This window comes from Cupressus sempervirens, chromosome 3 (assembly GCF_028749045.1).
Source record: "Cupressus sempervirens isolate cs-2001-9-10 chromosome 3, ASM2874904v1, whole genome shotgun sequence".
Classification (NCBI taxonomy): domain Eukaryota; kingdom Viridiplantae; phylum Streptophyta; class Pinopsida; order Cupressales; family Cupressaceae; genus Cupressus; species Cupressus sempervirens.
In genome coordinates this window covers 385,206,919-385,234,368 of record NC_143120.1, presented here as the reverse complement: position 1 = coordinate 385,234,368, position 27,450 = coordinate 385,206,919, and the positions used below count along the sequence as shown (strand labels likewise).

At 36.4% G+C, this 27,450-nt stretch overlaps 1 protein-coding gene across 2 annotated transcripts in view; it reads right to left on the bottom strand.

The window, feature by feature from the left end:
* Window positions 1–696: 696 nt before the first annotated feature.
* The window catches only part of LOC149566621 (uncharacterized), a 178,126-nt gene continuing 151,372 nt past the window's right edge, over window positions 697–27,450 (bottom strand). The window contains exons 7-8 of one of the 2 annotated variants that reach the window (XM_089819924.1): window positions 24,933–25,096; window positions 697–1,281 (exon numbers count right to left, since the gene is read on the bottom strand). In XM_089819924.1, the coding sequence (XP_089676050.1) occupies window positions 25,000–25,096 (97 nt within the window). In that variant the 3' untranslated portion in view covers window positions 697–1,281; window positions 24,933–24,999. The remainder of the gene's footprint in view (window positions 1,282–24,932; window positions 25,097–27,450) is intronic. The other variant, XM_089819925.1, reaches the window with a different exon arrangement.

The window sequence follows — 27,450 nt, the reverse complement described above, 5'->3', positions numbered from 1 at the left end:
AATACCTTTGCTAAAAGAAAATTCAGTTTCAAATTGTATATATAAAACTTAGAAAATTCACTTTCAAACTGTATATATAAAACTTAAAAAATTCACTTTCAAACTGTATATATAAAACTTATTATTTATGAATAATAATATAAAAGCAACCAACTGTTTGGTATTAAAACTTAAATTTAAATAAAATTTGGAAATTTTATTTTTAAATTAAAAATAATTATATATTACGATTTAAAACTAATATTAAAAAATTACTCCAAATGAAGATTTGTAAGGTGGACAAAATACTGTATTCTGGGCTTATACTAATCTTACACAGTGGAATATAATATTATGAAATTACTATCGGATTAAAATTGATTGTAACGAAGATGTGGGTTTTTAATTTAAAATAAGAAACACCTTCATAAATATTACAACGCCTTATAACTATTTGTTATTTCTACAGACGTTATTAAAATCTGCAATTTCAACTGTGAAGGAGAAAGAACTCTGGTAATAAAAATACAACCAGGCGATCTTTTGTGCTTCAATGCCCACTGCTTCTACTTAAACACAAAAAAACAAGAATGGCTAAGGTAATAAACAAATAACGCTAAGGTAGACAAGATTGTAATGCCATCTTAAACCAAAAATTATGCTGGACGGCTCGAAAGTGCTCACAAGGATAGATTTGGACAAAAACTTGCAAATCAGTTAGTTTAAAATCAAAACCTTGACTCGATCAGAACTATCAAATGGTGAACTTTGATACAAATTTGCATTCGCAGAAAACTATGATTACAAAGACAAAATGCGATCAAATATCAGTATTTGATCCTTTTACATCCAAAAGAGAGTTCACGAAACTAGATATACAACTTGAAGTGATCACTTTTTTCCATAACTCTATCCACTCAAGCAGGTAGTGCAGATACATTGACTGAAGTTTGAATGCGGCTTCAGCAAAATGAAAATACATGAAATAAAACCATCATCTTGAATCTAGACGATTGTATTTTCACTGGAGCGGATGTTAATAGTTCTAATGCAACAAAAGATTAATACCCCAGATTCAAAAAATACAGAAGAATAACTCATATTGACCTCCCTTCTGAAGAGAAACTTCTTGTGTTGTGGGAAACAAAAGTTGTATTTAATTAATTATAGGTTACACAAGACATGACGATGCACATACCCAGGCATTACAAGTTACAACCATCGAACGGTTAGAACCAATGTTGTGGCATAGCAATGATCACATCTCAACAAAAATATCCAAATGTGTAGAATAGAAATTGCCTGCATCACAAATCAACGGAATCATAAGTCTTCAGCCGTTTTTCTTTGACATTTAATTCTGATATTAGTTTATTTGTAAATGCATTAAAAAGGAAGCAAATAATTGAGCGGCTAAAAGAGTCAAAAAGAAAATCGGTATCAAAACCAAATGCATTCCTTTGCATTTGATACCAAATGATGGTAATAGAAAAATAATATAAAACATCATTTTAAAAATTCAGGTGAGCATAAAATTATACAAGTATCCGATGATTGGTAAAAAGATCAACCAAGATTTATTAATTTAAATGAAACAAATTGATTTTGTGCAGCTAATATTGGTGGGTTGGGGTGATGGGTGGGAGGTTAGTCTGTAACCTGAACGATATTATGGTTACAGGACGAACTAGAATTCTTGACTCTAGGAGGTAGATAAAATTAGAGACGCAGCGTTGTTTCCCCAGTTAGTTGTAAGGGCCCTACTATTTTAAGGGTCTCAATTTATCCACCCAGTCCCCCCAGCTATACTCGGAGGGCTAGCAGGCATACGTGGGATTGGGTGGGGGGCATGGTAGTTATTATTTTAGCAGGTTAATTAATTAGGCCTGCATGCAGAGGTATCATAAATTAGAGAGTTATAGTGGGGAGGACCCCTACCATTCTAAGGACACATGAGTTGGTGGGTGGGAATTATAAGGCTACAAAACTGGAATGAAAAACTCCAACTGATGGATGAGATCTTTTCATACTGGAATGGAAAACTCTACTATAGATCATGGCATCACTCTTAGACATTTGATTGAGAAAGTTTGGGACACTCCGGGGTACGAGGCTTTTTGTTGTTTCGTGGACTTAAAAAAAGCATTCAACATAGTGCCACGTAATAAATTATGGGATAGAATGGAAGAGTTGGAAGTTCCTAAAGAACTTAGGTCAGCGGTTTACAGATTATATGAGCAGGTCAAAGCTAAAATCAGAAAAACAGAAAGGCTATCAGAAAATTTTGACAGCAACATCGGGGTTAAGCAAGGGTGTCCGCTATCTCCAACATTGTTCGGGCTCTATATTGACAAGTTAGAAGAGTGGATAAACAAGACCAATGGTGAGGGGGTGCAGCTGGCCCACTTTGTGATAAGATTGCTCTTATATGCAGATGATCTCATAATTCTTGCTAGAACAGCTAAAGGTTTGAAAGAGCACTTGATAGCACTAGAAATTTTTTGTCATGAAGTAGGAATGCAAGTTAACACTAGCAAAACCAAAATTATGATCTTCTCGCTGAAGAAGAATAGGAGCATACAGGACGAGTTTCTATTTGAAAATAGACCACTTGAGATTGTGAAAGAGTACAAATACTTGGGCATCGATTTTCATAACAAACTCAATTGGGATACTTGCAGATCAAAAAGGATCCAAGGGGGCTGGAAGGCGTTATACTCTTTACAAAACAAGTGTAGGAACGCAAAATTATGGGATTGGACGACCATGAAAACTCTTTTTGGTTTGCTGGTCACTCAGGTTATTCTATACGGATGTGAAGTGTGGGGAGGTAGTATGTCCGAACGGAAATGGCGGCAAGTAGAAAGAATTCAAAAACACTTCATCACATGCAATCTTAAAGTCAAGACCACAATTCCGTATCAGATCCTTTTGGCAGAGGTGGGTTCCTTTCCATTAGAAGCCGTTGCTTTGGTCCGGATGATAAGCTACTTAAAAAAAACCCAAGGGCTGGAAACACATCGTTGGCCCAAGTTGATCATAGAGGAAAAACTTGTGAGGTGGAAAAGCACATGGATGAAGCAAAATGACAAATGGATGCGAAAATGGGATATCAACATCCAAACTTGCCCTGATAACATTATAGAAATAAAAAAGTTTGTCAATGAAAAATTTCGCAATATTTTGTGGACAAGATGCGTAGGGCGGAAAAAATCTTATTACATTAAAGAATTTAATCCCACTTCTAGTCATGATGAAAAGGCCTATATAAGAGCACCTATTAACTGAAAAGCAAAAATGTTGATGGCACAACTTCGAACTAGTTCACATCAATTGCGATGTGAAACTAGTCGGTGGCAAGTTCCAAAGGAAGAGTGGGCAGACAGAACATGTTTATTTTGTAATATGGGTATAGTTGAGACAGAGCAGCACTTTGTCAAAGAATGCCTGGCTTACAATGACATCAGATCTGGTTATACAAAAATATTGCAGAACAAGGACTTCAACTATTTATTCGAGGAAGATCAAGTGAAGAGAGCAACGGATTTGATTACCAAACTTCAAAGAAGGAGAGACAAGTTAACCAAAACTTTACAATTGACTAGTTCCGCTCTGGACTCGGGAGGGTGATTGCATGGGTCCCACGGACTACTTTAGTCTCGTGGACGTCATTAAAATCTATCATATCATATCATATCATACGAATCAGAATGCTATTTAAGTGTCCTCCATTAATGTCATTAGATTTTTTGATCATCCACCATACAGAAATTTCAATAAGACTTTTTCAAGAGTAAGACTAGTATATGTCGGGTCCACCATAAATGTCATCCTCATTGGGTGCAGTCCAATACAAGTAATGAACATAAGCGCTCTAAAGCTCCAACAGATCTCTAGAGTGTGTAGTCATAGGTAACACACTATCCAGTTCAATTTTCTTGCCGACAATTGGAATCACCAATGAATTGATCACATTTATTTTAATCGCCCTCTTTGTACCCCTCTTTCGAGTGGGTAAAACTGCATTTGCTTCGATTCCTCTCAAAAGAAGATGAAAAATTCAGTCCTCAGTCCTCTACAAACACTGAAAACTCCAAATCTGAAGCCCTTCAATAATCTATAGGGTGTAATGTAATGTCCTCTTTTCCAAGGGCAAAATTTAATGATAATAAGTATTAAGTATAAGATGAAATGATAAACAATAATATACAATTAATATCTACAATTAGATAAGTTTGAATTAAAGATTTAAAATTATCTATAGATAAACAAAATTATAAATATTAATAAATATAAGTTATTAAAATTATACTATTAATAATTATGCTAATTGAGATAGTACAATAACAAAATAACATTAATAAATAAATATTATTAATTAGGTTGATATAATGACCATGAGTAGTTGGAGTGATATTGGCCAACTGGCAATCACCATCGACGATTAACACTAATTAAGAGGGTTGAGATAAGCAACAACCTAGAACAACATTAATAATAAAGTGGATCTACGGTAACAGACAATATTATCGTTTTCAATTTCCCACTAATGAATCAATTTGATATCAAATATCACACAAGAATATAAGTATTGCAAAACATATAGAATGGATTTCAGTTATTGGGTTAAAAAACTTATAAGACAATAACTTACAGACAGCAGTTATTATTAGAGATCAAACATTAGCACAATAGTCATCGGGCCTAACCTAAGACAAATACCATCAATAACTCAGCAACTATTATTTGGGTCAAGGATATGGCCATAGAAAATGTTCAAGACATACAAACTATATACTAGAGAAAATATCTACGTCAAAGATTATCATGACGATAGCATGGACAATGATAATCCAGCTGCCAAACTTCCATATTTGTAGAACAATGATTGATGGTGACCATACAACAGCTATCTACGATGATGTGAGATGACCACAAGGGTAGACTACATCAAATTGGAAACAAATGCAGTGCCGTTATCAAATGATTGAACACTGGTGGTGACCCAAACTAATAATAATATAGCTTAAGAAATGTAATATATCGTTAACTATATCTATAAATAAATGATCGATTTGTCATCACGATTAACAAATTGATCTTTATAAGGAAAACGATGTGGAAAGGGGAGTGTGTCTCAACAGTCGTGAAACTATACCAAAATACAAGATATATTATATCATAAGGCCTCAAACAGGATTCATTTCCTTTTATAGACCACTAAAGGAAGATGTAATGGGCACCCTAGAAATGCCCAAGAACTGAACCAACTGCTGATAAAGATTCTAATGTTTTTGCATAGATTTTGTAACCATATAACATGAACAAGAAGGAATTTATGCAAACTGAAGATTGAACCATTGCTGAAATAATATTAGTTCTCAAACTAATTAAATCAAATACATAGCAAACTCACTAATTACTCCAGCATCATAAAATCGAATACATAACAAACTCTTCAACTCACTAATTACACCCAATATGCTTGTAGCTGGAAATGCGTCCAAGCTGCCTGTTAATGAGTTGATAGCAATGAATTCCAACGGCCAAACCCCAAGGGAATGACGTTTAGAATGTCACAAGAGAGGATAGACGTGCGCTAATGTCAAAAACAAATTTGTAACTCACACATCCAAGTTCTTATCAAATGCCATTCACAATAATCGGATGCTAAACAATGAAGCTCTCACCCCTATTTATTCTTTTCCTTCACCCTTCTAGAAGGAAATAAAATATTAATTAATTGCATTCTCTAGAAGCTTCCCCCTTTCAATAATTAATGCACTCTCTAGAAGATTCTTTCTTGCAATACAATAATTAATTGTGCTTGTAGAAAATTAAATTACTAGAGGCTTCCCCCTTTCCAATAATTAATGCACTTTCTAGAAGCTTCTCCTTTGCAATACAATAGTTAATTGTCCTTCTATAGAATTAAATTAATTAAATATAAAATCACCTTTTAATTTTTATTTATTTAATGACTTTATAAGAAATTAATTTAATCAATTTCTCCTTTTTTCTCCACTTAGCCTTTGGAGAATGTAAAGGCTAAGAACTCCACTGAGTTGCTAAAAAGATGGGGACATTATAGTCCGCCCTCCTTGAAATTGCTTGTCCTTAAGCAATTCAACAACACAATGAACTCCAACCTCCACCTCAATCCCAACTAAAGTAGTATGTGACATCCCTATGGACATTAAACCAACTACAAACTAGCATTATCGAGACCAACCACATGTCTTGCAGCCTAGCACCCAAAACTTGTGCTAATGATGTAGAAGTCAGAATGTCACCAAAAGGCAACTCCACAGAAGATCTATGAAACCTCTTCTTCCCAATATCCACCCATATGATATATATTGGATTGAAACCCTGATCATCACCAACATGTATTGAGAAAGATGTAGCTATAGGCGAACCATATGCACTCATGCCAACTGTATCAACAATAGGTGTAGCCACATGAAAACATATGGACATAGGAACAACACTAACTGTCGCAACAGAAAACTGAACCGGATCTGTAGTTGATGAAAACTCATAATCATCAACATGTGTGCCATCATTAGAACACACATCAACAATTGCATGCATACTACTAAACTCCTCGTTGGATGGTTCAACTAACACAGAAGTGGCTGCTGATATGACAGTATCCTTGCATTCTCCTAATCCCACTATTGTTGCATCACTATCCCCTGACAAAACCCCATATGTGGACTCCTGACTCTCGGTCCCACTTGAGGAATCAACTACCGCCTATATTAGAGCAACATCATGAGATCTCACATACAAATCTCCAATAATAATCTTGTCCTTGAGAGAGCCAAAAGTACCAATGGTAACAACTACATCAACTATCTCTGCACTAACTGTAACAATAGCTCTGGGAGTCTCAACCTGTTGAAGCTCAGTGCTGCTATCCTCTGTTGCCACTGACACAACCACATGTCCCTATGAAATAAGTCCATCATCAACACTGCAGATAGGACTAGCAAGTGTAGTACTAAATATAGGTACATTTGCATCAGGGACTCCTATTGCGGAAAACTCAAACTTCCTTCCCTGCAACCTCGATCTCTGCCTTCTAAAAGCAAAAACCATATACCTTGTTGCATTTTCAATTATCTCTGGATCCGAAAAGCTCTCACTTAATTTTTGTTGATGAAGCATAAGTTTCTCCATACTCTCTTACAAAACATTCATCTTCATGCTAACTTCCTCATTACTCCACTGACTTCTAGAACTGTTAGTCCTCCTATGTTTGTCCATGGCTAGAAAATACTAGAGTACTGGTCACTCCAAATGTAATAGAAAATCTGACAATAATTAATATTTTTGTACTTCACAGGATGGCAAGAAACTGCTTTGATACCACTGTAATGGGCACCCTAGAAATGCCCAAGAACTAAACCAACTACTGATAAAGATTCTAATGTTTTTGCATAGATTTTGTAACCATATAACATGAACAAGAAGGAATTTATGCAAACTAAAGATTGAACCACTGCTGAAATAATATTAGTTCTCAAACTAATAAATCAAATACATAGAAAACTCACTAATTACTTACTCCAGCATTATAAAATCGAATACATAACAAACTCTTCAACTCACTAATTACTCCAACATCATAAAATCAAATGCATAACAAACTCTTCAACTCACTAATTACACCCAATTTGCTTGTCGTTGGAAATGCATCAATGAGTTGATAGCAATGAATTCCAAAGGCCAAACCCCAAGGGAATGACGTCTAGAATGTCACAAGAGAGGAGAGACGTCCTCTAATGCCAAGAACAAATTTGTAACTCACACATTCAAGTTCTTATCAAATGTCATTCACAATAATTGGATGCTAAACAATGAGGCTCTCACCCCTATTTATTCTTTTCCTTCACCCTTCTAGAAGGAAATAAAATATTAATTTATTGCATTCTCTAGAAGCTTCCCTCTTTCCAATAATTAATGCACTATCTAGAAGATTCTCCCTCACAATACAATAATTAATTGTGCTTCTAGAAAATTAAATTACTAGAGGTTTCCCCCTTTCCAATAATTAATGCACTTTCTAGAAGCTTCTCCCTTGCAATACAATAATTAATTGTGCTTCTAGAGAATTAAATTAATTAAATATAAAGTCACCTTTTAATTTTAATTTATTTAATGACTTTATAAGAAATTAATTTCATCAATATCTCTTTTTTTTCTCCACTTAGCCTTTCGAGAACGTAAAGGCTAAGAACTCCACTGAGTTGCTAAAAAGATGGGGACATTACAGAGGATGAAATATAGAAAGATAAAACAAAGGCACCCCAGTTATTAAAGAAATGACTCATTCAAGTAAACCAGCAATTCAATAAAGAACCATATATTCTACCGATACATTATTCGTTGGTGAAATCAATAATACAAAAAGCTTCATGCTAGCCCAGAATTATTGATGCTCTCTGAATAGAACATGCTAGTGTAGCCACACAGCTGCAAAGCACAGAACGACTCTTAAAAGGAAAATCATAACAGACATTCAATTCAGACTTTAATTATAGCCATTGAAGAATTATAAGCACTCAAGAAGAGAATCTAATAATCAAAGAGGAAAACAGAATCAACCAGTGCATAAACACAAGCTGCAGAAACAACATATAGTTATAGGTCAGCATAGTTCCAATTGCATCTATATTAGGGACGAAATTTAGATCAGCAAATCCATTGTGACCCTTGACTTGCATCAGATTATTAATTCTTTATTATAGATGGTCTCTAAATCACAAAAGTTTAGATTGATACAAGTGAGATCATTTTATTACGTCAGTTATTATACACTTCTGCAATTATTGAAGATCTCTTTTCAAATTAAACAAGTCCATCATTAACATAGAAGCAGCCAATATTTGCATTGTCCGTTCATGGGAGTAAAGAAATAAATATTTGTTTATTGGCTAATTATATTCATCAAGAAAAAATATCATATTTCTTTAAGACATTACTATAGCAGTCATATTTAACATACTTGGTGGCCAATTTAAGGATTGTCTAGATAGAAAGGGGTCTCTTACAGTCGGAGAAATCAGTGTCAGAACTCATAAAATCAGCTATGGAAAGTTACATGTAAACTCTCAAGGATGTGCAAAAAGAGCACCCAAACGTCTTTTATTTTCATCTCTAACCCTAATTTCAAATTAGGGCCCTATTATTAATAAAATAACATTATTTTATTTGTCTCCTAATTAAAATCCAACCACAAGGGACAAACCATCATTATTTTAAGTGTCCCCCCTTTTTTTAACATGGTACTGTTGATACATGGTAAACACAACATGTATACTCTTGTAAATGAGTTGATCATTGTTTGCCGTACTGGGTAAAGAAATCAACGCACAAACAATAGATATGAATAGTAGAACTTCTTATTATTCGCATATGCCAAAGACATTACATTATGCTTCCATCATGATTTACAATAATCTCGAAGGGTGTATAAATACTTTCTGAAGAACCTTCCCGAAGGAGTCCGTCGGCCACATACAACATGTCGCTACATAACAAGAACCTTCCCGAAGGGACCCGTCAGCTACATAACAATAACCTTTCCGAAGGGACCCATCGGCTGATACACAATTTCTACCGACGACAATCATTTACAAGCAAAGGATTTTTATTGGTCCCAAAATCGAGTATCAGGCAGATTGTGTTGTGAGCCTTTCATGATTCTCTATTGGTTGGACATCTTGAGTTATTTAAAACTTATAGACAAATTCAGGAGATATTCACATTGAAGGGCCTTAAATCAGATGTTCAACAATACGACAGAGAGTGTTATTTTTGTAATGTCCCCGTTTTTGGGAATTCTGTGCAGTTAATGGAGTTAGCTCATCATAGCAACCCTCGTGAGTTGACATGATGATTTGGGAGTCTTGGGTGCAGACTTACTATTTTTAGTAAGTCTATTTTTGGCAATTGCCATCTTTGACAGTACTATGGTTGGCTCTAGCGGTTGGGCATCACTTGCAATCTGATAATTAATTGCATGAGCTCTTATTTATTGATTAATTATAAAAGTTGTATTATTATAATAATATTTTATTATAATAATGATATTAAGATATATTACCAAAAGAGTTGAGTTGAAAAGTTTCAAGAGCTGAGATCTTTTGGGAAACATTCTCAGTTTCTAAAGTTGATTTCTTTTGGAAACTTTTGTCAACAAGCTATTATAAATATGAGCTCGTTTCATTGGGAAAAACACACTTGAATATTTATTTTCTTTTGTTGCCTTTGTGGCTTTTTTCTGACATTTTGAATTTTGTTGCCCTTGCTGAAGTATAAGGGTTTTAAAGTTGAGAAGTGTTTTCAAATCACTCTTGAGGTAAAGTGATTCCATTATACTCTAGTTATTTGTTGAACCTCCCTTATTGTTATTGTTTGTGGTTGGGAGTTATTGTTTCTGCTAGGGAAATTAATTGCAATCTGCAGAGTTCAATCTGGTTTTGAGCGATTTGAATTTGGGGTTTATGTGCAAATTTGGACATCTAATATAATAGCAAGGCTGGAGCATATTTATGTGATTTGGAGCTATTGATTGGAATTGTTCTAGTTCATAACAGTGGCAAACATATAATTCTGCCTAGGCGGCATTTGTTTTGGAATTTACATTAAATTGGTGACCTGTGTTGACTAGTAAAGAGCAGTGTTTGAATTTCTCTAGAAGTTTGCAACTGAAATTATAGCCCTGCCATCTGATTTAGGGCCTGTGATATTTATTCTGGAGCCCGATCTGAAGGGTTTGGGGCTCACGCTAGAGCAGCTAGGTGTGTGGAATTACCTTAGCAAGCAGCGTCCAACATTGGCCCTGAATTGAGCGTTCATCTGCTACATATTGACCTGCAATCAAATGCCATTCCTTCTTGTCTGGACGTGACTCTGTGAGGGTGCTCCTGGCAGCATTCTTCCAATTTGTGTTAGCTGGGATTTGGGTGGACAGTGGGCTTGCTATAAACACCCATATACTGGGGATAAATAGTGAAGGAGCTACTGTGGGTGAAGTCGCACCAGTTATTCTGCATGTGTTTTGGAGTGGACAAGTGTAATGTCCCCTTTTTAGCATTCATAGCATGATGTTATCGTTAGCCTATTTCCCCACGGTCCCATAGGCTAACCAGGACATCAAAAGGGCTTAGAGGCCATTTGGCCTAGATAGTTTCAGTTGCAGGTCTTTCTGAGGGGTTTTGAGGCAACTTTGGGCATACTTACTATTTATAGTAAGTCATCTTGGGCATGGGTGGACATCCAGTGGCAGCGGTATGTCGATGGTAATTGTTTAAAATCGGCAAGAAGACTTGTTTATCATTGATAAGATTTGTTTTGCATTGATAAAGCTATTTTATAAAGTTAAATTTAAATATTTAACTTTATTAATACATAGACTATAGTTGTGGAAAATATTTAAATTAAAAGAGTCCCTTTTATTTTATAACACATTGGAGACATAAGTTACATAAAGGGAGTTATGTTTTATCCCACATTGAGAAAACGAAGGATGGAGCTCTTGTGAGAACACTATAAAAGAAATGAAAGAGCTTCTTTTAAGCAGACTTGGAAATATCAAAAAAATTGGAGAATTTGCTGGAGATTATGTCTCAATAGTTTGGAGAACGAAATCCCTTCAAGCTGAAAATCTTGACGCCATTGAAAGATATGGTCTTGAGATTCAACATAGTAGCAATCCGAAAAAGCAGGTACGAAAAAGCAGTCCGAAAAAGCGGAATCGAAAAAGTAGGCTAAAAAAGCAATACGAAAAAGCAGTCCGAAAAAAGCGGAACCGAAAAAAGCAGGCCGAAAAAGTAGTCCAAAAAAGCGAAACCGAAAAAGCAGGTCGAAAAAAGCAGTCCGAAAAAGCAGTTCGAAAAAAGCAAATCAGAAGGGGCAGCATTGAAGAAGATTATTACAGCCATCTACAACCAGGTTCCTTTATTAGTATTGTTTTTTAGGGAGTTATAACTTTCAGCTGTAAGTGTGCATTATACCAGCATTATCATTTTGTAATCCATGTAAATGCCAAAAGTCTTGGCCATATTTCATGAGCATTGTATTAGAAATTTCATTGCAAATTAAGAAGATAATAGTTGCTGGTGTCATTTAAGCAATTCAATATCATTATTTATCAACTAGTTAGTTTGCACACCAACTATTTGTAAAAATGCCAGTTGATTGTAGGTGTTCATTTCTCATGCTTAGATCATATAAATGCACTGAATATTGTCAAAATTAGTAGCACACTTATGTTAGGCCATTGTGTAGTCCATTTGAAGTCTTCTAGCACAAGATTCTCATTGATGCAAATTGAAAAAGAGTCATTTAAAGCCAGCTGAAAAACTATATCAGTCATACGTCCCTTGCATGTGAATTGTTTGATGAAATTCCTTGAGCTTTCATCAACATTTTTTGAGAGCAGATTTGAGGAGGGCCATTACAGTGGTATCAGAGCTTGCTTGCAAAGTGTTTGACGAAATGTCAAACAATTGAAATATAAAGATTTTTGGTGTTTGAAGAAGTTATAACCTGTTGGGGTCATTACAACAAGGTTATCATAACCCTGGCATTTTTCCTGTGCAAATGATCGGATATGAGCAACTACAGGTCCATTCTAGATTAAGGTTTCTAGCATTGAATTGTAGTCCATACTCTGTTGTAGCAATTTAATTGAATATCACGAGCTGCTAGTAAACTCCGGGTTTGAAATGCATATTGTTTCATGAACAACCAAACTGTATAGAGTTCCAGGTATAGAATCATTAGCTAAAAGTTGTGATTGTTTGTTTGTTCTCTTACTAGATTCCACATATGATTTCTCTAACTTGGGTATGCAAACTTAGTAGAATGAATATGGAAAATAAATTAACTAGCAGAGGCTTGCTGGCAGATTTATATATAATTTGTGTTCATTAACATAAATAACTGTGAGTAGTAAATTCACATTTCAGTATAGCATTGAAAGTGTACAATATCATATGAATTGGGTGGTATAAGTTATACATGGTCTTTACACTATTTGTCAGCAAAACAAACAAGAGCATACTTATCTAGTTGGTTTGCTTCAACCACTTCCGATTCCTAAGAGGAAGCGGGAGTGTTTAATCTATGGATTTTATTGTTGGCTTGCCGAAAGCCCAAGGCAAAGATTGTATTTTTGTAGTAGTGGATCACCTCACCAAATATGGGCACTTCTTTCCTAACACCACTACATTTTTAGCTACACAGATAGGTGAGCTGTTCTTCTAGGAGGTTTTCAGATTGCATGATTTATTATGGTCCTTGTCATGTGGTTAGACGCATGAGTTAGGTAGCCTTATGAGCTTGATTTGCTAGTGGACAACAAAGTGCATAACGTGTTTTATGCACCGCACTTCAAGAAGGCACTAGGTAGTGTCACATCTTCATCTTTACCCTCATTGCATGATAAGGGGAGGTTAGAGTTGATCTCTGAGATGATATTGGATACTAGGGAAAGACACTTGCATCGGCAGATCATCCGAGAGTTTTTGGTGATGCAGATCATCACAGAGTTTTTGGTGAAGTGGTAGTGTCTTCCAGATGAGGATGCCACTTAGGAGCTTAAGGATATACTTCAGTGCCTAGATTGCAATTGCTTGAGGACAAGTAATCTTGGGCAAGGAGGACTGTAATGTGCCCGATTTAGCAAGTTCTAGGAGCCTTGTGATGTTAGTTCATTATTGCCACCCTCGTGAGTAGACACAGATTTGAGGGTCTCAATTTGTGTGACTTACTATTTATGATAAGTCAGGTGAGCAAGGTTTCCATTTTTGCCAATGCAGTGATGATGCCTTGATGACGCCTTGAGTCCAAACTTCGTTAGTATTTTATGTCAATTTAATGCATATTGCAAGTTATTTGCTAAGTTTAACTTAATAAATAACTTTATAAGCTTCATGTCCTGATTTGATGGTGTGTTGAAGAAGACTTGTTAGTGAAAGGTGTAACCAAGAAGCTACATGGTGTTTGGTGTTTGGTGAAGTTTTGGACTTTAAAATGTTATTAAAAGCACTCCATAAGAAGGATCGAATATCATTGTTGCTTATGTTTTTTATGAATTTGGAGACCAAGGGTTTTTGGTGTAGAGTTTGGGAATTACTTCCCTTTGATTGCACTTTGAATTGGCCGCCAATGCCAATGAATTGTGCACTATTTTTCTAATCAGTAATCTGCAAATCAATCCATGTCTGGGTGGTCTCAAGCTGAAAAATCAATCATTATCTTGACTACAGATTGGTAGGAAAAGGGGTAGCCTTGGCTGGGTCTTAGTATTCTGCAATTTTGGTCTGCTTGCTGACTTGGTATACAAATTTGGGCAGTGGCATGTTAAATACACAGGCAGCGTTTGACCATTTCAAGCTGCAATCTCTCCTGGTACAGAGCGTTGCAATTCCATAGGCTGCAATCTGTTCTGAAAGTGGTAGCATGGGCTTAAATGGCTGCAGCAGACATCTATACATCTCAAACAGACCCAGCATTAATCTTCAGCTTACTGCAATTAATTAAGTTATTGCATTTGTGCTCTTGCATTGTAAATATTTGCAATTTGAATAATAGCAAATAAAGTTGGGATGGATTGTTATAAATTTCTTGCATTCAAGTTTAGCATTATCTATTTTTGGAAAAAAAGCACATATTCTCAAAAAATAAAAAAAATATAAAACTTAAAAAAAACTTGAAATCAATTCTTCAGCATAGAACCAGCAGGGTTCATTACAATAACACTGTAGTGTCCCGCTCCAATGGGAAACCAATTTCTTACTTTGTCAAACACTTGGAGTGCAGTCAAATGAATGGTTCTGAATACTATCATCGATTTCATTTGTTGAACACTTTCATAAAATTTTTCCCCTTCATGAAGTTCATCTTGACCTCCCAATCAAGGAGACATTGTGACAAACAGTTTGCAATCATACCATATGACTGAATAGTTGAACTCTAAAAATAGGGACATGTATCTGACTCAGAACATCAGAATAATGGACATATAATGTTCCAACCTTAGTGAACAGCAGGAATAAAGAACTCAATAACTGTAATAGCTGGAAGAATGAATTTCAGTACAAATACCTTCTTATTATACAGGGATTGTAATATTACAACAACAAATAGTTACCCAGCTATGGGAATTCATATGCAAAGATAACCAGAACAATATAGGCGTTGCCCTAGGAGATATGAACCAAAATGAGGGTTTTGTCTAGTGTGTAGACAAAGCCATGGAGATTGATCAACTTTTTCAACCTATAAACAAAATGCACTCTTTTGATGAACCTTACATATTGCAAGAACAAAAAGACTTGCTTTCTATTTTCCTCAACGAAATGACATTACAATATTCAGAAATATAACAATCTACAGCCATATGAGTATTTTCATTACAGTAATATGCAAGCCAGAGACACCATATGCACCGTCAAAACTGCCTTGGTAACCCCTATTTGTCTTCTTTATATTGGGAAGTTTAATTGTCCTAGAAGGCTCTTGAAATTGTAATGCTGCCTTTTGATGCCAACCTTCTTCATATTATTTTTCCCTACATTGGAATATGCCGAGAATATGCCCCTAAATGGGTTTCAAGACTCACTAGAGTATTTGAAAGGTTTTTTTTGCCTGCTTAAGTAGTGCAACTTCTAGAGGCCATATCTTGTGAACCATTTACCCAATTGCTAGTATAACTGGTTTTAGGTGTTAGTTTCTTGGATCGCTGCAAATGTAATAGCACTGCCATGTAGTTTGGTATGCACTTTCCAAATGGCAACGTCCTCTTGTATTTGTATAAGGAATAAACCAAGAAAAGGGACATGTCCCTTCATGAGACATGTCTATTCATCACTATTATTAAATAATAGAAAACTTAATTATAGTTGTGTGTGTGTAATTATATTAATTTCTCTTTGATCTCACTAGCTTATCCTACTAAAGCTACCAAAACATCAACACTCGCTCTTAGCTAGGGGGGATAAACACAAGACACATAATACACCATTGGTAATATTAGGTATGGTAAAGTTTAAAGAAAATGGTCTCCAGAATACCAAAACTCTAAGTAAGTCTCCGGAATATCAACACTTGATATTCACTATGTACTCAATAAGACAATGGTCTTCAGAATATCAACATATGATATTCACAATTTTAATATCACATTTGAGTATTGATCTCCAAAATAACAATATATGATATTCACAAAATACTCTTTGATGAGTAATGGTCTCCTAAACATCAAGTTCAGTAATGGTTCTGAATACTATCATCGATTTCATTTGTTTAACGCTTTCAAGACACGTAATACACGTATATATATATATATATATATATATATATATATATATATATCGTTAAAAAATATACTTTCAATTACAATATCCATATCATATTAAACATATAAATGAATACTTCCAATATGATCACTACTGTCATCTGTAAAATTGTGTACCAGCCGACGGGTCCCTTCAGGAAGGTTCTTTTTATGTAGCCAACGGGCCCTTCGGTAATTGTCATGTAGCCGACAGACCCCTTTAGGAAGGTTCTTCAAAAAGTATTTATACACCCTTCGAGATCATTGTAATCATCATCATAAGCTTTATGTAATCTCTTGGTATGCAAATAATAAAAGGAGTATTGTTGTTGTTCTTGTCTTAAAAAATATAAATAAAAATTTAAAAAAGATTAAAAGAAGCACCGTACAGCTTTTTAAAGGTTCATTCACCGTACAGATTTTGATAGAAAGAAACTTGCAAATCACCGTATGGTCGTAAGTTCCCTGCTGACCACGTACTGATTCTAAATATTAAACTCTCTATCATGTACGGATTTTAAAGCTTGCAGTTTGCCACCGTATTGATCTTGAAGGTTAAGCCGTACAGATTTGAAGGGTTATTTTGGAGGATATTGCTTGTTGTCACCATACGGATTTGGAGATTGAGCTTGCAGTTTGCCACCTTACGGATTTCATAGATTAAGTCCTCAGTTGCCGTATGGATTCTGAAAGGTCAAAATAGTTGCAATACGGATTTTGAAAGAAAAGTTGCTTATGTGCTTCAGTATGGATTTGCAAGTTTAAGTTTCCAGTTTGTCAGATTCATCATTCTATTAGCGTAAGGATTTTGCAGGTTATTGTGTACGGATTTTGAAGGATTTGGCATATGGATGTTGAAGGATATTGCGTACGGATTTTGAAGGACTAAGGACTTGGCATACAGAATTTTAAGGATAAATTGCCTGTAGCTGCTGAACGGATTTGGGGGTTTAACTTCATGTTTATAGCCAATTCAGTCCCTAATTACCCCCATACAGATTTAGAAATTCCAACTGGATGTATGGATTTGCATAATAAAGTTGGCATACGCAATTAAGGAATAAAGTTTGGCATACAGATTTGAAGGATAAGCTACCTGATCAACACCATACGATCTTTCAAGCAAGGTTACGATATTTAAATTATCATCATTCTTGCATCCGTATGGCCACTTACAGAAGGAATGCACGACTTCTTCTGGTAGCCTAAGACCCGTACGGGCCTTGCAGTCAAGAAACAACAAAGAAAATATGCATCAGCACAGCACGACATCACAAATTATCTTCAAGGGCAGACAAAGGAGGAGGCAAGATAGGAAATCTATACGGAAATAGGAGCCATTCACAAAGCATTCAAGAAGGGGCTATACGGATCCGAACGGTCATTACGAAAGGAAAAGAAATTGTGTGAGGAAATAACTGACCTAACAATAAATGGAGTCTGCAGGGAAGAGAAGGTGGAAAAAGCAATTGCAAGAATCTGTAGCTGAGAAGGGCATGAAAATGTCAAGTGCGAGTAACCAGAATGAAGGCACTAGTAGTAGTAGCAACCAGAAACGTAAGGCTCAAGCACCTGCAACCACCAAGATCACACCACAGACTATAGCATTTGAAGAGTTGAGCGGAATGGACTATAGAAAGTGGTGGCAAGAAACTCCTGACGACCATGTAGTAAAAGCCAGTATCAGCAGGGCACAGGTGGAATGGGCGATTCAAATGCCTGTTTTTTGCATTCGGGATTACGAGGGTTTCCTCCATGCCATGATCGAGACTTATGGCAGGGGCTCTCGGAAGAGCACATTTTAGTACTTGGACAGACCTGGTCATTTCATTCAAGGCAGTGGATTTCATGCGAGTGTTTGGCATACCAGGGCCACAAGGCAAGAAGGTTTGGCCTAAGAAAATTTCTGAGGTAAAACTGTTTTTGATTAGACTGGTATGTGGAGACATGACTGAAGCTAAACAGGAAGCATTGGCTGAAACATCAAAAGGTAGGGGATTGAAGAAAACAGACATACAGGAGGGACCGTGGCGATGCCTAATTGACATGGTTAAGAGCAAACTTAGGGGATCAAGTAGGGCATCTGATATTTCCTTTCCCTAGGTATCTATGATGAATGGCATAATGAATGGAAAGGTGTATGATTTGGCATCTGTGTTGGCTGAATGAAAGCACGAATTTATGACTCTCCAACATAAGACATTTTATATGCCATAGGATTGTTCCTCGACGCTACAGCGCGGATGATTCCAGAGGACAAGTTGGAGGCAAAATCGAGGCCATTAGCTCCCGGAGAACCCCCTATCATGCAATGGAGACACTTAGACTCAGCCACTGTGCAGAAAGGTCCTACAGGATAGAAGAGACTCCGGCTTGATATAGGAGGTGATATGGATAGCAAACAACAGGAGACATCTTCCGAGGAGAACAGTGTGGGGGAGGAAGAAGGGGAGGACGACGAAGAGGAGGTTGAGATTGTCACAGCCACTCCCTTATTATTCCTGCGCCCTACCTTATCCACCACATCCTGTTTGGTCCCAACGGTTCTGCACATGACTCACATAGCAGGGTTTGGACAGACACGGCGGCCGATAGTGATGACTACAGCACCTCAGCAGGCGGTTATAGTAGCAGCACCCTGGCAGCACGGGGTAAGGCCTTCTCCAATCCGACCAGCAGTTGGGTTTTCCGTAAGGTTTGCATGAGTGGCAGCACCTTTTAGCCGAAGGAGTATGCCAACTCCTGCTAAAGCACTTCCGGTAGCAGAAACCATGGCACCTGCAAAAACACAACCAACAGCAAAAACTAGCGCACCTATAGTAGAGAGCGTACTGGAGGTGGTAGGGAGCGTACCGGAGGCGAGGGAAGAGACTTCCATGGAGGTACCTGACTTTCCAATACCAGAGATAGCAGAGAGCCACAATACATCAGGTGTACACTTGGATGTAGTAGGGTCAGATGCCGTAGTTATAGTGGATGCAGCACTCTTGGCATCACCCAAACGTGACAAGGAAAGTAGAGCGCAAAGGTTGAGTACTTACTTGAGTACGCGGTTCCACCATACTCCAGTCCCTTAGATGGCCAGCATACAGACACCTATGCGGGATGACACTCCAGAGGGAGGTACTTAGCAAGATCAGGTAGCGGAGCCAATTCAGGATGAGGAACCATCACATAGTGTTGTTGAGTGTATGGTGGAAGCAGTAGAGGCGACGATGGGTGTGCAGCAGGATCATTCAGTAGCGCAGGAGACAGGTATGAGAGAGGCATTTCTTGTTGATGTAGCAGCTCTAGCGTCTCTAGCGTCTCGAGCTCGCAAGGTGTTAGCTTCAACGGAGACTCAAGCATTGGACTCAGTCATGAAGGAGCTTGAGAGGGTTATATCTTTTATGAGATTGGGATGCCCAGCTGCCTTTACTGTTTGCTTTGAGGAGCGGGGGTGGCCGGATGTGGACTGCAGAGATGCGACAGGATTGGGCTACGACGAGAGATCCCGGTATAGAGAGTAGAGTAGAGGCTTTGATCCATGAGGCAATGAAGATATACAGGGAGGCGTATTACACTCTTTGGAGGAGTCAGGCGGATCAGGTAGTAGCTGAGAGAGCTCGAGAGGAGTTAGCTGCCAAGTTAGTTTTAGAAAGGACAGCCTAGGAATCTGAAAGGGCAGCCCTGTTGGAAAGACAAAGTCAGCTAGAGAAGTTAGTAGCAGAAAAAGAGCAGTTAGCAGCTGAAAAGAAGCAAGTGGCAGCAGCAAAGGAAAAAGTAGGAGAAATTGCAAACATGATGCAGTCAGCTCTAGAGCTTCAGATGGAGGCAGAAGCAAAACTGAAGGTTAGGAAAATAAAGGCCTACAAGCTGCAAGCAGAGCTGAACGAGTTGAGAGCGTGGACCATTACGCCAAGGACCCATCCTGCTATTTAGTATTTATGTATTGATGTACTTGGGTTATTTGTTATTTTGAGTTTTGTTGTATTGTCGTCCGAAGACGACTTTTCTTTTTGGGGGGAATGATGTTGTCGGTAAAATTGTGTATCAGCCGACGGGTCCCTTCGGGAAGGTTCTTTTTATGTAGCCGACGAGCCCTTCGGTAATTGTCATGTAGCCGACAGACCCCTTCGAGAAGGTTCTTCAGAAAGTATTTATACACCCTTTCGGGATCATTGTAATCATCATCATAAGCTTTATGTAATCTCTTGGCATATGCAAATAATAAAAGGAGTATTGTTGTTGTTCTTGTCTATTGTCTGTGTGCATTAATCCATTGATCTATGCAGTAAACAACTACCAATAAAACATAACAATGATTATGAAATTCTTATTTAAAAATAGTGAATAACCCTACATATTTAGTAATCTATTCTTTATCAATAGTAATTATATTTAACAATTAATCGTACCTTGTTCACCAATCTATAATTGGTTCGTTGTGTGAGGTATCTCCCACTTCTCTCTGTGTCTCAATGTAGGGATTCCATGTTAGTTCTCGTATCGAGAGATCACACTTAGTACATAGAACGAAGATATTCAACGAAGAACATAAGGAGGCATCAAAATACAAGGAGGATGAATGTCGAAATGTGATCGGTAAAAATGCTCAACAATCTCTTACTCATGTTGTCCTTGTCGATAAAGCGTGGTGGGCCCATACCAATTATGATGGCATGTACCTATTCTTTAATTTGAAATTCTCGTTCCTCTCTGAAATGTTTACGTCATGCCCTCATGCGACTAGATTGGTTATTCTATATACGCTTAAAATGTTCCTTCTATGTTATTTATCACCATGCCATTCCTTTCATGCTAAAAACTTTTGCAGAACTTCACATATTATATTGTTGGTATGCGAGGACCCAATCATCTTATAAGTCAGAATTGGAATATTATCTATTATCGACTAGATTTGTTTAGTCCTCCCAATCATTATCGCTTTCCTTGCTTGTTTGTCATTGACTCTGACTTCATTTTCTTTGCTAACTTAGACTTGATTTTGATGACACCTTTGCACAAACTCAACTCATCCTAAATTATTCACTTCAATCAAGGATATTTGGCCCAATGGTCTTAACATCTGGCTTGACCATGTGCCATGATTAACTCGCGACCAATAGTTATGCCATTACCACCAAACGTGTCTTTTGCAACACATATTATTATTGGAGGGCCTATGATTGACAATAATTAGTGCCTCCTATCATTTAAAACATGTCAAGTGTGCTTTCTTATCCTGACGTGGCATCAAAAGTAAATGAATTTTTTTGCAAATACTAAATAGCTTGACAACCATAAAGAATGTTATTAAACTTTCATTGTATACAACATGACAACCTATCTTGTTTGTCTCTGTAGAATATGCATGACAACCTTTGTATGCGATCATCAAACACAATAACATTTGATAACTATCATGTGATTGAAGAACTCGCAAATAATATTGATGGAAATATGAATTGAGTCGGGATTGTAAACCCTTGTTATCTGAATTAAAATTTATGAAAGGAAATATATCCGCCTGAAACAAACCATCGTATCCTTGTGAACTTTGTAGACACCATCACACACACACATATAGCATAGTTGGAAAACTCGCGAAGGTCTGAAAAATAACTTCGGGGAAAACTCGGCCAGTTTTTCAGCAAAAACTCAGCAACTTTGAAAAATGCTTAAATTTAATTAGAATGCACTTTAATGCAAAACTCAATGAGAAGGTTCATCCAATAAATGAGAACACAAAACAAACAAGCTTAGTCTATATATATTTAAACACAAAGTGGGTACAAAATCGCATTCTCCTGAGGAAGACTCATGGCTGGAAGAAAAATAGTAAATAATTTATGTAAAATTAAAAATAAATACATCAATCCAATTACATTTGCCTCTTCTCAATTCTAATAAAAACTAAGGGAGAGGTAGAACTAGAAGGTCTAATCTTAGAAGTCTGAACTCGCCATGATTTCCTTCTTGCTCGATATGTCTAACTCAGTTTGTAGCTTGCCCTCAATCCTGTATATAGCTCTGCCTCTAGCTTCTCTTGGCACTAGCAATGACTACTCATTCAATTCAACGTCATTTGGCGTGAAACTAAATGCACACCTTCCTCCATAGCCTACTTTTTAAAATCATTAATGTCGTCCTCTTCAAAAACTCCGCTGCAAATGTGCTTCAAACCCGCCTCAAGTCCACTTCAAATTGATTGAAATCAGTTTGCAAGTGTTTGGAAGATATTTCTGCTCTCAACAAAATACAAGTCAAGAAATGAGAAATGAAACTAGTTTGAGCCATTTTTTGCCTTTAACTGTTGTTATAAAACTCAGCAAGTACTCGACAAGTTCTTGCCGAAAATTCTACAAGTTTTTTGGCGTCAGTAAAAGTCATAAAAACTCGCCAAGCCAGAAAACTCAGCCAATTTTTGCAACTTGGAGAGTACTCTCCCATTAGCCATCTATGATATATAGCATGCCCTTGATTGAAGTTGATTGTTTAAATATTACAAACAGCAATAACCATTAAGTATCCTTACTTTAACAATGTTGCAAAGTTTTCCTCAAGATTTTCTAATTGTATTTGAAACAAATTATGACACACAAATGTTTTCATTTTTATATGATTTGATCTATTCTCATAGTTTACAGTTAATGACACACTAGGCAACAGATTAATGTTGAATATGATTCCATAAATTGGGAAATTGTTCATTCTTTGACATATATTTCTGAGTGCTCTTCCCTCTACTTTCCATTCTATCCTATGCCTTTTTTCACCAATTTCACAACACAAATAGGGGAAACAATTTGTCTATAGGATTTTCTTTTAAGCAGTAAGGCTTTCTTCAAAGGAACTAAGCGCTGATACCATGTTAGTTTCTTGGGTCGTTGCAAATGTAATAGCACTTCCATGTAGTTTGGTATATACTTTCCAAATGGCAGCGTCCTCTTGTATTTGTATGAGGAATCAACCAAGAGAAGAGACATGTCTATTCATCAATATAATTAATACAATGGAAAACTTAATTATAGTTGTGTGTGTGTATAATTACATTAATTCCTCTTTGATCTCACTGGTTTATCTTACTAAAGCTACCAAAACATCAACATTAGTAAACCTCTTGAAGTGCCCCACAATTTGAGATCGTGAGATGCTAACCAAGCAAAACTTGAACCCCTTTCAAAGCCTCAAGGCCTTTAAAATTGAGTTCAAGATTTTTATACCACCCCGTCATAATAGAAAATTCAATATTTTCAAAACCAGATTTGATCATGCCACAAAACTTTAACTAGAGGCTTATATGTCCAAAATGAACCTCCAGGAAATAATTGGAACAATTTGTGTTTAAATGAAAACTTTTTGAATATAGCAAATTTCCAAAAATAGTAACCCCGCCCAAAGATAACCATTATTGGAAAATTAGATAATATTTTTGGGTGACACAAGATTGCTCTTACACCCTAGATGCTCCTACATCACATTTTGCCTTCAATCCATCTTTGAATAACTGATAAACCCCATAAAGCTGTCAAACTTTGGAAAACTGAATTCTAATGTGTAAGTATAATCTGTGGATGAGATTATTAACTGAGCACCGTTGGATGATGTCTCAAACATGTTGGAACTATTCCTCCTAAGAGTTTTTAATCTGAAAAGTCTGGATCTTCAGCGGCAAACTCTTACTTTCTAAAATATATTAAACAATTTGCAAATTATTTATCTTTAAGAAAAATCACTAAATGTGCCTTTTATATGCACACCAAAAGCAACACATCATTTGGCATGGTTTTTAATCATTAAATTTTAAATGATTTTTTGCTTTATAATATTCCCAACAATGGCATCCCATTTGACACAAAAATTAAATACTTCATGATATTGATATATTAATTGCATAAGTGACCCCTTATATCCCCTTTAATCACAAAGATATTTAGTAAATATCCAAGTGACTTACAAAAAATAGTAAATAGTGGTTCCTAAAGACCTCTGAAAGGGAAACCACAAATAAATTGATGCACCAAGATGAATAGTACTGAAATAAACATTCAAAGGGTTTACTGAATAACTTTGAATAACCCTCAAATGCATATTAACCTACCGGGACCACTGATAAGAGGCTAGCCTCTCAAAATAACCGATGCTTGGGAAGGCATAAAAATGGGAACATTACAAGGACTGAACCCACTGTCATAGAAACTGTCACTTACATAACAAGAGAGTCACTCATAGAGCTGCACACTATTTGACAAACTAAACAACCAAAAAGTAAAGCTACAAAAGACTCTTAACTAATGGCATAAGAAACATAATATGTAATTATTTGGAAAAAAATAATTTTAAGTTTACTTGCTAATTCTTCTGTTGCTTCATAAGCCCAATCTTCTTTATCCAGTTTGCAAATATCAAAAAACAAAGCTGAAAATATGTTATTTCCAAGATGTCCCCCTAGGAGACCATGACACTTAAGTAAATTCTCCAATTAGAGTACAATACATATAGAGCAAAACCAGGACTCTCTACTCTGTCAAAATAGACTGTTTCAGTTGAATGGACAATATATTCATCTTTCACATTAAACTGGTTTAGTACATTAGAGTTTAGGATTTTGTCATACCGATCAGCAGAAATTTAAGACTTTGGCATCACCTACAAGTAGACATCATTAGTAGCAATTAAATGTGTCAGTGTGAAACCGGCCGGAAAACTCCATCCGGTGCATCATAAAACCACCTGAAATAGAAACAGAAATGAACTGAAGTTATCTGGGGCATGCATGACCTGCAAATCAGCATTTAAGAAAAAAATACATTTTAAATGAATATATAAATTTCAATCCCCAAAAGAAATCAACTGAGCTATATTGCATTGGAAAATTTATATTTCCTCAAAACCTAATTTATACGAGGCATGTGATTATCTGACAAAATAGACAATGATATAATTATAGCTAATCAGTCATGTTGAGTGAATAACTTATCCAAATGAATTAGCAAATAATCAAGAAACGGGAACCCGGGGAATCACCTAAGGAGTTGCCTAGAACATTTTCATTAAATATGAGCAGCGCCATATGGTGCATGAGTATTCAGTTACTCTTATTTAGCTACTTTCAGTTGTTGGTGAGTGTTTTCTTCCAAGCATCAGGTGCCACTGCTCATAAGTAAACAAGTGCCTATGAGGCCTACCAATTATCTTTAGTTTTTTATAGATGACACACAACAAAAATACTACCCAAGAGATGATCCACAAAATCATCTCAGGAGAAGCTTGAACTACACTACCAATCTATAAGATATTTATTACAATAAAATGTGCCAATGCAATGAGATGCTAGGCAGTGTAAATCAATAAATTAATATGCATCATCTAATTTATCATTTTTTATGACCAAAGACAACATATGATATAATATGAAAAGAGTTGATTGGTTTACACTATGATTTGTGGAGAGGCAAGCAGGAAATCACCTACGGCTTGCAGTGCAAAGGGAGCAGAGTTCAGCAGATTAGCAAGAGCATTGGTGATGAAGCGGAAATAGATGGAACAGAGTATGACTCATTCACTGGCATTAAAACTGTTTTCATGTCTCATGTCTAAGCCTCTTATTGATGATACACGATTTAACTTTTAAAGACTTGTACTCTACAAGTATTGACTGATTTTTATGTATGAGATCCTTGGAGGATTTTTCCACATAAGTCAGTATAATGTGGTATATTGTTTTCACTGTGTACCGTTCATTCTGACTTGGGCGCACGCTTCCTCTCATAAAGTATTGTACGATGAGTAGTCCCTTTGAACCTCAGCCTACTCTTCAAAGAACTCATTAACAAGGGATTGCACCTCAAACTTCTCCCTCATGAAAATTTTCAGAATTTTGAAATGTTAGGAAAGGGGGTCAAACTCATAAATATCTGTATCTCTTGCACATTGGTTAGAAGTGGAAAAAACAAGTTCTGTAATTCTGTTTAAGATTGGTGCAGAGGTCTATTATCTAATGAAATAAATTGCCATTGTGTGCATTCCAGAATTACTGGCTTGCAAATATTTGGCATTGTCATTTATTTCCTACATTTTCTCATTGGGTTCAAAACTGGAAAAAACATTAAAACCCCACAAAGAAACTATTTTACCACTATTGGTCAGAGAGTTTCTCCTAGGCTTCATCATAGTGGTAGTAGAGTTCGTTGGCAAAGTGTTTGACGAAATGTCAAACATCCGGAAGTAAAGCAAATTTGGCATTTGTCAGTCATCTAGCGGGCTGGGCTTGTTACAAAGGTATCGGAGCGATTTCCTACCAGCCTGCAGGAATTGGGCTTAGTTGACAGTTTGGTTAGTGCATTGCCAGTGATGCATTCAGTATTTGACTTCGTATTTTGCTATTCAGTATCATAGGAGATGATAGGAGATTTGTGTTGGGTATGCCCTATACCCGTAGAGGTCGTACTTCCCTACATAGGGATGGAGAGCCTGAGATTTAGTTTGGTTCAGTGGACAAAGGTGTTGGTAGTCCAAGTGGTTTTGTTGGCACAGTTTTTGAGGTAGATATACAGGTTTGGGCTGTTAAATCCTTATAACTTGATAATAGCAATGCTCTGATATTCTCGATCAAACAAATCTGATATGCATATAAGTTTCTCTGTATTTGCCTCATGATAAATACTTCTCCAAGCAATATGATCATCGTCTTATGAGGTATACTTATATGACTCTTAAGATAACTATTGTAGTTGATTCTAATTAACTATTAGTTAACTAATAAAGGCCGCCGATTTGTTATGAGAAAGGGATTAATTCATGCAGGGCCGACCTAGAAGGAATGTGTCTTTTGGAAAGACAAGACCCTTGGTCTATGTATAAATAGGAACATGTTTGTGGATAGAAGACACACAATTACCAAAGTCTGTTCTTCTAGCAATCTGCTCGAAAGGATTTAGACCAGAGATAAAATTATAATTTCCAGAATTCATTTCAGATTTCCTGAACAATAACATTTAGCCCAGAATTGAAGGAGATCAATTTTCAGCAAGACCTAAATCATTATTTCAATATTGATTGATCAGAATTTGTAGAAATTTTACATGGCCTAGATTCGAGACTTGCCTATAGGACAGGACCGGATAGCAGGTGTG